Source organism: Colletotrichum phormii, assembly GCF_030913505.1.
Source record: "Colletotrichum phormii strain CBS 102054 chromosome Unknown BDP81scaffold_9, whole genome shotgun sequence".
NCBI lineage: Eukaryota > Fungi > Ascomycota > Sordariomycetes > Glomerellales > Glomerellaceae > Colletotrichum > Colletotrichum phormii.
The window spans coordinates 1162313-1172691 of NW_026851451.1; the positions used below are offsets into that span (position 1 = coordinate 1162313).

The window sequence follows — 10379 nt, forward strand, 5'->3', positions numbered from 1 at the left end:
GTTCTCCCTTCGTTTTTTAGTCCGCGCGCCATAGACGATTCCTGGAGAAAGTTCCTGTCGCAAGAAAAAGTTTACACCTACATCGTATATAATTCACGAGCGGAAAACCCAAAACTTCCCACAAGCAGCTGCGCCCTCGACGTGTGTGTGCAGCCACATAGACAGCCATTCAACCTCTGCGTCCTCGCTTCTCGCCAGCCACCACAGCACGCCTCTGTGTGACAGACAGACCAAAGAGCAGCAAGCAGCAAGCAAGGTGCATCCGATCTCACCACCGCAGCCGCGAACTTCCCCCCCTTCGCCGCACCAAAAAGTCAACCTCCGGGAACCCTCGCTCCTCCTCTCCGCATCCCCCGGACACTCGACCGCATCTTCTGCAACCGTCTCTCCTGCGCAGAGACCGACCACCGACATGACCACCACCGTAAGTCGCTGCCCCGTTTACTCCACGTGAGGTCCGATGGGGGTGAGCCCCGGGTCGCAAAGATGCGAGCGCGCGGCCGTGTGTGTCAAGACTGCGCTTCCCTAGCGCCCTCATGGCCTCTTGGCTCGAGTCGCCAATTCGGCGCTCGGAACTTCGCCTAGACCTGGCAAACAGCTCAAAAAAAGCTTGCCTCGCGCCTTACTTTCTCCTTCTGCTGTTCCTTTTATCCTACTACACCGATGGCTGCCACTTTGCTAACCTGCCACGTTGTCCAGGCCCGGCCAGCAGGTCGGTACGGAAGCTTCCCCATGGCAAACGGCCAGAACGAGAAGCCTGCTCCCGGCGTCGCCCCCGGCTTCGGCAGCTCCAACTTGTACACGCAAAACATCTGGAACACAACGTACACAGGAGGCGCAGGAAAGAGAGATCCCAGAGGTACGTTTGGCCGGGACGCTGATTGATTGATGTGCCTCGGACCGGGACGCTGACTTTTGTGATTGACCAGGCCCAGAAGACAGCTTCGCTGGACAGCCATCAGGGTCCGGTGCCCTTGCTGCGAACTCGGAGGCGGACACGTGGACTCAGAATCCCTGGAACCAGGACACCCAAACTCGATCAGCATCAGGCAGCACCTCGCCGAACCGCACACGCGATAGCATCCATAACAGCAACTCCTTCTTCGACAATAACGCCGTCGGTCAAGGACGCAATCTCATCAATGGTCGGCCGAAATCCTACCTGGAGGAGGACAAGGAAAACACAGGCTTCGGGCCCAGCTACGGCAGCGCCTTTGATGGGTCGTACGCAAGGCAGGAGAAGCGAGGTTCCAAAGACAATGCGTATTTGAACCTTGGTGTTGTGGGTGCTCCCTCGAGAGACAGCAGCATTCCTCCCTCGCGCCAGTCGGACGACTCGCACCATTCTCCCCCTGCCTTCCGAGACAACTTTGGGGGGTATGGTCACACTCCCAGCAACTCCATTGCCTCGAGCCGTCCCGCCATCCCTGGTCACTCTTCCTCCTTCCCCACGCAGACAGCCAACAATAGGGCCTTCATGGCCAACGGCAGACAGATGGACGAAACGGACCTGGCCCCGCAGTTCAAGAAATCTCTCACTCTCGACGAGGCGCAGAGTCTCGCCGCCGGTGCGCAGAACTTCCAGTTCAACCCGGTGTCTCAGCCCTGGAGGGGCGACATGAACGCCGCCATCACTGGCGAAATGTACGTTGACGCCATGGCTCAGTACATGGCGCCGAAACGCGGTTCCACCGACCGCATCGCCGGTGCCTCTGGTCAGTACCGGGTTGTCACTAGCCCCAAGACATATGCGCCTCAAGCGTCCGACCTGTGGACCCAACGGCCGTCGTCCCGCGATCTGAGAATGGTCCCGGATGGCGACCGTCGAACGCCGGTTCCGGCTTTCATCCAGGCGCAGGCTCCCGCGTTCTACCCTGGGCCCTACTACACCCCCAACTTTGCAGGCCAGTACCCTCCGCAAATGTTCGACCCTTATGGGCGTCCATCGCTTCCTCTGCCCGGCTACGGCTTGCACATGTCGCCGTACTCGATGCCGGGAGTGATGCCCGTCCGGCCCAGCAAGGACCAGGACCCTGGCAAGGGCGTCCGCAGCTTGCTCCTGGAGGAATTCAGGTCTAGCTCCAAGTCGAACAAGCGGTACGAGTTGAAGGACATTTACAGCCACATTGTCGAGTTCAGTGGCGACCAGCACGGATCGCGCTTCATTCAACAAAAGCTCGAAACTGCCAACAGCGACGAGAAGGATCAGGTATTCCGCGAGATTGAGCCCAACGCCATCCAACTGATGAAGGATGTCTTTGGCAACTACGTCATCCAAAAGTTCTTTGAGCACGGCAACCAAGTCCAGAAGAAGGTTTTGGCCTCACAGATGAAGGGCAAGGTCGTCGACCTGTCCATGCAGATGTACGCCTGCCGCGTTGTCCAAAAGGTGTGTACACATTCGCGTAGAAAAGAGTGGACGAAGCTAACAATTACAGGCTCTGGAACACGTTCTTGTCGAGCAGCAGGCCGAGCTGGTTAAGGAGCTGGAGCCCGAGGTCCTCAAGGTCGTCAAGGACCAGAACGGCAACCACGTTGTGCAGAAGATCATCGAGCTGGTTCCTCGCCAGTACATTGACTTCGTCATGGACGCGTTCCGCGGTCAAGTCAGCCAGCTGGCGGCTCACATGTACGCCTGCCGGGTCATTCAGCGCATGTTGGAGTACGGCACAGAACAAGACAAGGAGACCATCTTGGCTGAGCTGCACAACTCGACGCAGGTCCTCATCACCGACCAGTACGGCAACTACGTCGTGCAGCACATCATCGAGCACGGCATGCCCGAGGACCGATCGAGGATCATCCAGCTTGTCATTGCACAGCTGGTCACTCTTTCCAAGCACAAGTTTGCGTCCAACGTTGTGGAGAAGTGCATCCAGTACGGTAACGCGGAAGAACGCAAGGGCATCCGGGAGCAAATCATCTCACAGGCGAGCGATGGAACAAGCTCGCTCCAGTTGATGATGAAGGACCAGTACGGCAACTACGTCATTCAGAAGCTGCTGAACCAGCTTGAGGGTGGCGAACGCGAAGCCTTTGTGGAGGAGATGCGACCCCAGTTCCAAACCCTGCGCAAGACCAGCACCAGCCGCCAGCTTGCCGCCATTGATAGGCTCATCTACGCGACGACGCAGACGACGCCGTCCAAGTCTGGGGGATCCCAGGCCGACACCAACTCGGCCGCGCCAACTCCGGTCCTGACGATGGAGCCCAACAGCCCCCAGAGCAGCAGCCCGCCCAGCACCAGTGCTAGTGCTGTTGGCGAAGTTGCCGAGGACGACAAAAAATCCAGCGCGCCCGGAGGCGTCAGCCTCAAGGTGCAAGTGGAGGAGGCCTGATAACAGTACACGAAATATTTTTGCGATGACGGCGTCTACGGTTACTTCGGACATGCATCACGACACCAAACGGATTTGACGATCCCGGCCGTGGGTTAACGGTTCCACGTGCCAGACTTGTTTGAAAGAGAAAAAAGAAAAAAAAAAGACGACGAACACCTACCTAATTCTGTTTACACATACCTGATCTGAATGTGCAAACCCAAAAAAAAAAAATTTCCCACATACATGGCTGGAACACGGTCACAACGGTAGAAAAATTGCTTGGACAAATATTCGGGGAAAGACGGGGTTCCCAAAAATGGACATGATTCTCTGTTGCTTTTTGGTTGCAAGTTTTTCTGGTCTTCCTTTTTGCAAAGTAATGAGTCTGGGTATCTCTGAGAGCGATTGGGGAGGGTTATCACAGGAACGAACAATGGCTGAGCGATACGAATCGAACCTGGATGGGGCGGCCGGTGGAATTTGAGGTTCCTATCCGGGGGGGTTTTGTCGGGTTCACAACGGGGGCATCAGGACCGGTCATTTTGGGGCGCAGTTGATTTTATCCAGTCTTCTTGTATTTTATTGAATTCTTCGTGTCTAAAGCGATACCAGTCTTAGTCCGACGGATTAGACCTGTCAATAGACTTGAGAGTATGGAATGTTTCGGATGATCTGGCTTTGTGCGTGTCTGAATAAAGGGATCCATTTGTATTCATCCAAGGGATCGTTTGCTGTGTACCAGAGCATTCAGATGACCTCAACGCTCAGGTCAGTGTACGTCCTCGGTAGATTTTCCGTGGTTTCGGCAACGGACCCGACAGCGAGGTCGGCATCGGGATTGCCTTAGATAAGCGACAGGGATCCACACCAATGACATCAGGGGGGAAACACCCTCCAGACCGGTATTAAAAACGTCGGGTTCCTGAGCTTAGCCTCCGACATTGGACCCCGTGCCCCCACGTGTCCAAGCATCGTGGAAATTAAGTAACGGGTGCATCCGCTGCCATTTTACTTTCCCATTTTCCACCCCAAATTTCCCAATTCCTTTTTTTTTTTTTTCTGTCTCCTACAACAACCACACCACAACTAGACGATCGGATACGCGGATACACACGATGCAGCCTGCACGATTGACATTCCTCTATCCGCACCTATTCCGGACGATACGCGCCGGCGAAACGGCGGCGACGACGACAAGCCGCGCGGCGTCGAAATCATGTCGGAGACGGACTCCCGCCGAGGTTCGGGGACGGGGGTACGCCGCGTTCGCGCCTACGCCTGGGGCGCAGCAGTCGGGGTTCGCGCCGAGACACGGGAAGGGCATCGAGCCTGTGCCGACGGCGGGGACGACGATACCGCCGGTGTCGGTGCCGGTGCCGGTGCCGGGGAGTGAAGGGGAAAAGGAGGCGAGTCCCGGGCAGGCTGCGGTCGGGGCGTCCAAGGGGGCGAGCGATGACGGGGTGAATCCCAAGACGGCGGCTGCGGCAGCGGGGGCTGGGACGGCGACGGCGACGGCGACGAATACGGTATCGAATGCGGCGGATAACAACGCGGCGAATGCGACGGCTGCTGCGTCTGGAGAGCAACAACCCCCCGAAGAAGCAGAGGAAGCCAAAGCCGCGAAACAAGAAGCCCGCGACCAAGCAAAGAAGAGCGGGCCCCTCGAAGCCATCCTGCACATGGGACCCCCCGAACAAGTCGCCAAACAACACCCGCACATGGCGCCCACGCCCTACGTACACCATTTCGACAGCTACTCTCTCGTCAAAGACCTCGAGGGCGGCGGGTACAGCAAAGACCAGGCCATTACGCTGATGAAGGCGATCCGGGCGATTCTGGCGCAGAACCTTGATGTTGCGCAGGAGAGCCTGGTGAGCAAGAGCGATGTGGAGAATGAGACGTATTTGTTCCGGGCGGCGTGTTCGGAGCTGAGTACGGAAGTCAAGAATAATCAGAAGCTTGCGGATGAGGAGATGAGGCAGAAGAGGACGTTGTTGCAGCACGAGGTTGATATTTTGACGCAGGGGCTGAATCAGGAGCTTTTGACGTTGAATGATAATGTGAGGGGGATGTTTAATGATCGGAAGATGGCGGTTAGGGAGGAGCAAAAGGCTGGTGATAGTGTCGTGAGTACTCCCCTCTACCCTCTTTCTCTGTTGCCTTTTCAAAGGTCGATGGTAGGGATGTTGGCTAATACGGTTGACCAGATCCAACAAATCAACTACAAAATCAGCCTTCACCTAAGCAGCGACGCCAAATCCGAGATTGAGGGCCTGCGATGGATCCTGATCCGGCGGTCGGTGATTGGGATCCTGTTCATGGCGGTGTTGACGCTGGGCACGCTGCGGTACGGGACGTATGTGAGCCATTCGAAGCAGGCCGAGGCGGAGAGGATGAAGAAGCAGGCCGAGATGATTAAGACGGCGGATGGGAAGAGGGACCATAGTTCTGCACCTGATGCGGCTGAGATTTTGGCGGCGAACTGAGGTGGTGATTGAGGAAGGCGGGAGGCACGAAACATGGCGATTGGGGTGGAAAGGATATCGGGATGCGCGAGAAAAGGAGAGCATGGGTGAAGTTGAGGTGTGAGGTGTGATGAGGAGCGAGAAATCGTTCGGTGAGGCGCGGATGAGGAGCGAGCGAGGGGCGAGGTGAGATCATTTCATGTTGTAGGTGAATGCGATTGGGATACCCCGCGGACGCGCAGGAACGGGAATGACAAAGATTTAGAGTAGCATAGTGAGACGGGAGAAAGACGTCAGGCAATCTGACATAGCAGATATCTGGGGAAAATAAAAGGGTAGAGTGCATGCGGCGACGGCCTCCCCGGTTAACAGATTGTGGCTATGCCCAAGTTTAAGAGATTCACGTCCTTTTGGTGGCGATGAGTAGGTATGACCGCCACGATGAGGATTGGTGTTCAGGGGTGCCGGACTGTTCGCTTCTAGACCCCCCCCCCCCATGGAAGCCGCCAAACCATTCAATGTCAACCAACCATTCACGTACACCTTGCAACTGGCAGAGCTGAGGTGTCGCAGCGTGATCGACTCAACACCGGTGTAACACCGCGGAGATTGCCTCTGCGTTGATTGGAAGATGTGTCCGTCGGGTCGGTGACGAACCTTTCGCAACAATCATAATCTCTCACGAATCGATTGGCGGGGTGGGAACTGAAGCGACGTTCATCTGAACACCAAAAGGCCAACAAAGTTCCTTCCAGTTAACGAATATGCAGTTTCATTCGAAATTTCGCCATCTCAATTCTTTGAAGAAGTTGTCGGGAATATGATGATTATGAGGATGGCAAGTGTGTTGATGAGGTGTTGAGGCAAGCCACATGGGCTCAAGTGAGACCTGGTTGGTCTTTCTGAGAAATCTGCAAGCATCACGAAGCCAAGTGTACACCTGCTTGACCCCTTCAAAGTTCAGCTGTCAGGAAGCCTATTCACGAATGCCAGAACCATCTGTGTCCACATCTGCAGGACCAACGCAGAAGCCAGGGATCAAGCTCTGTGCAGGGATGTGCTACACCTGAGGTATCTGCGAGGGATCTGCAAGTGATCTACTGGTGAAGAGGTGACGGGCTTGGAAGATGTGCTCGCATTCTGTCTCTTCGTAGACAGGCTTAATCGAACGAACGGGGAATAGCATATCTCACTATGTGTGCGGATTCCCCTGCAGGAATAGAACAAGAGACTTACTTCTGGTTCGGATTCGCGCAGGTAGTCTATTCAAGCTGACAAATGTGGGAGTCTTTGGTGCAGTAATAGCTGTTAACCTCAGTTAAGCGTGGAGTGCAAAATACAGCGTTAGGAGCTTGGCTTTTTTGACCAAGGTAGATTCAGCACAGCTCTCCATATTCGTCCTAGTTACCTTAAGTAAGTGCATTGATGAATCAGCTTGACCACTGGTTCCTATTTGTAAACTGTCCCACCGGTTGGATGAGGTAGCATGGGAGGAAGTATTAACGACATCCAGTGCCGCCCCTCCACTTCCCCCAAAGACCCCGCTGTTGTCCGGGCAAGGGGGGATTGGGGCAGTAGGGAGGAAAAGGTGCTGCGAAAAAAATGTTCTGAGCTTCTCCATGACTACGGGCGGCTGCTGCGAAAGGGATGCGGTCAACTACCTGCCTGGTTGCTAGACATGCGGGGGAGGGGCAGATGAATTAAGCAACAATTTAGCGGAACGGCGACGTATTAGTCAATATCGTGATAATTAAGTTGCGGGCGTGCTCCTCGGCTCCGCCGCCGCCGCCGCCAGAGGCATACTCAGCCACAAACCAGTCGTGGTCCACGTCTCGTGCGAATGAAGAGAGCGGCGTCTATGCCTCTAATCACGTAGTTGTTGGGGGATGAGATGGTCCAAGTACGGCCTCAGGCAAGACTTCTTAGGCAGAGACAAGGCAATGGAGAGGTGTCACAGCCCCAGACGTAGTGTAGTGTTGGAGCAATCGACCAGTAGCAATAAGCTGCATGCCACCCTCACCCGCGCAACACCGGCCACTGCTCGGGCTGGGTGGAGCCAGACTTTCTTTCTCAGGAGATAGTATGTCCACCCAACATCTTTGGAAAAACAAGCATGGATACACTCCTCGTCGTCTTCCCTTCGACACACTTAACACACCTGGAATGGTTCAGCAATATGGAGGCTCAAACTCCTCACTTATTCAAATATAAATTCAAGCGGTAAAAATGACCATCCACCTACTTTCTCATGATGGGAGCAGACGCGCCAAGGCCCTCGTATCTCTTGTCTCATTTTCTGCCTCAAGATCAACAACCCTTATGACATATCCTCCGAACGCAGTAGAAGCAGAACGACAACGTCGCCATGCCGGTCGCAGGAAATAAAAAAGCCACAAAGTCACGGTGCCAGGAGCCCGGCTGCGATAGAACCTTTTCGAGTCCATCCAACCTCACGAGACATATCAACTCCAAGCACCGCGAGGCTGTTCATATGTCCTGCGGCAAACACTTTCCAAACCACAAGTCGAACATCAAACGTCACCAGGAAACCTGTGGCTGCGAGGTCTTGGTTCAGCCCACGATTCCTGCTGGGGAGAATGACTTTGGCCTCGACGACACTAGCCTTTCTATGGTGTGGGGAGCCAATTTGTTTGATCCCACTGGGAGCAGTCCAGACTCGTTCTTCTAGTAAGAAGCTTCCTAGCTATCATTCAACACGACATGGCTGAACGTTCAGCGTATGTTCGCGCTATCAGTATGAATATCGGCATCAAGCTAACCCAAGACTAGGGACTCTCACGTTTACGTTTCCTCTACCTGGAGCCTCTGGCAGAACTATGGACTTCTTGTACGACGGATCGGTTGGTCGTTCCGCGTTTCGCGTTTCGCTGCATGATTCCAAGCGGTCTGGCTGTATAGTTTGGGATTCTTTTATTTGTTGTTTCTTCGAAGCATCTAGCTGGCGGTTTCCGTGTTTATGAGGTCATTGACTTATGAATACATGAACTTACGTACTTCCATCAAAACATTGAAGTTACTCAAGAGAGGATTCCAGAAGGCATAGCTCTGGCACAGTCCGCTTCCCGTATTAGTGAATTTGCAGAGCATGGCGAGGCTGCGTGGTATCAAAAGTCCATATAAGTGCCAGGTGATATCTTCGCCGACGTGATTGGTCCTGGTAAAGTGATCGACCTACAGGCAAACTATCTCTATCACCTGCCTTTCTTTCACATTCTTAGATACGGTATTGTCTCCTAATTACCACGATTTTTCATTCAAAGCGTCACATCATTCTAGTCAAAAGCAGGATGTTCGACTATGCTTCTTCACGCACTTGGAATAACACACTTTCTTACCGAAGACACGCTCTCGAAAGTATGCTCTGAAAAACATGTCTATCCAGCTAGCCACGGGGGGAATAGTTGGTTGGGAACATCGGCTTATTTGGCGCCGCGCTGTGTAGTCCACTTGGTCAAACCTGGTGAAAGATGCAGTTGCTGTGAGTCTTTCTGCCATGCTTTCTTCCCGTTCTTGCTCCGTCTTCGTCATTTCGTGGGTTTCCGCAAGGTGACGGTGTCCCCTGATCTCGATCCGGCAAGGATCCCAACATCAAACTTAAGACAACCGGCTTCACTTCAAATTCTAGAAATCCATACTGGGATCGTGCAGAAGACACATCCAAGGACAATGTTACTTCGTCCGTGTCAATGGTCGGAGGGATGGTTATTGAAGCTTTGCATCAAGAGAGACGATCGTCGCCAGTGTCATTTCCAAACGAGTGCGGCGCGGGCGAGGAGCGAGGAGGCGAGGCTGTTCTATGTGGCTAGTTCGATACCTCATAGACTCACAAGTTTGGGAATGGCATAGAGTCGAGCAGGCTTTCTGTCCCCGAAATGGGTGACGCGATATGAATTTATTTTGCCTACCTGGGACAGTCCGGTAGTTCCCACACAGGCAACAATGATGGGTTCAGAGTGCGACGCCTGTCAAGTGGTGCAGGAGTACATGCTGTGCAATGAAGTAAATACCTGCCTCGGACATCACGGGTCTCGTTAAGCCCCGGAGAAAACTGTCTATTTCTCACCAGTCCCGCGATAATACATTAATCAAGAAAATGAAGCCAATGCCGTTTCTTTCCCCTGTTGAATGGTTCCGTAGGACTTTTTTGACTTCGCTCGTTGTCTGGTGACGTAACTTGCCCCAGGTGTGCAGCGGTCCCTGAACGGCGACTGCGGCGGGGGAATGTGGGAGCGCTAGTTACAATAAGCCCTGCTTTGGACGGCATCTGCGGTAGGGGCCGCCGGATGGACACGCGCCAGAGTCAGAACGCGCTATACTCCAGATGAGGTGGCCGGGGACTGGGTGGCGGTGTCGTGGTAAGCACACAATTCCGACATTGGTCTCCCTCTAACAACGTTTCGGTAAGGCGGCAAGAGTCGTAAGACACGGGAAATAAAAGAGGAGCGAAGAGTTGAGTGTGTCAGGCAGGTTTGGCTGCTGTCATATATGTAAACCTGTACGGATAAGGCATCGGGTTACCACACCAGCCACATCTGAAGCTGGCCAACACAATTTGAACTTGGCCTGTACG

General features: G+C 54.1%; 3 protein-coding genes across 3 annotated transcripts; all 3 read left to right on the forward strand.

Moving 5' to 3' along the window:
• Positions 1–732: 732 nt before the first annotated feature.
• BDP81DRAFT_318890 (armadillo-type protein) lies at positions 733–3338 on the forward strand (the record flags this gene model as incomplete). Its single annotated transcript, XM_060584394.1, has 3 exons — positions 733–859; positions 930–2389; positions 2439–3338. 3 exons carry the CDS (start codon positions 733–735, stop codon positions 3336–3338), a joined length of 2487 nt encoding a protein of 828 aa, XP_060445872.1.
• Positions 3339–4438: 1100 nt separating this feature from the next.
• Positions 4439–5809, forward strand: BDP81DRAFT_319082 (MOZ protein represents a chromatin-associated acetyltransferase; the record flags this gene model as incomplete). Its single annotated transcript, XM_060584412.1, has 3 exons — positions 4439–4654; positions 4727–5449; positions 5531–5809. The coding sequence occupies 3 exons, from the start codon at positions 4439–4441 to the stop codon at positions 5807–5809; spliced, it is 1218 nt and encodes a 405-aa protein (XP_060445873.1).
• A 2052-nt stretch (positions 5810–7861) lies between these two features.
• BDP81DRAFT_427067 (uncharacterized protein) lies at positions 7862–8911 on the forward strand. Its single transcript, XM_060590330.1, has 2 exons — positions 7862–8477; positions 8579–8911. The coding sequence occupies exon 1, from the start codon at positions 8154–8156 to the stop codon at positions 8475–8477; it is 324 nt and encodes a 107-aa protein (XP_060445874.1). The 5' UTR covers positions 7862–8153; the 3' UTR covers positions 8579–8911.
• The last annotated feature ends 1468 nt before the right edge of the window (positions 8912–10379 follow it).

Coding starts and splice junctions, on each gene's coding strand:
- BDP81DRAFT_427067 (XM_060590330.1), top strand. CDS start 8,154: ATGCCGGTCGCAGGAAATAAAAAAGCCACAAAGTCACGGTGCCAGGAG.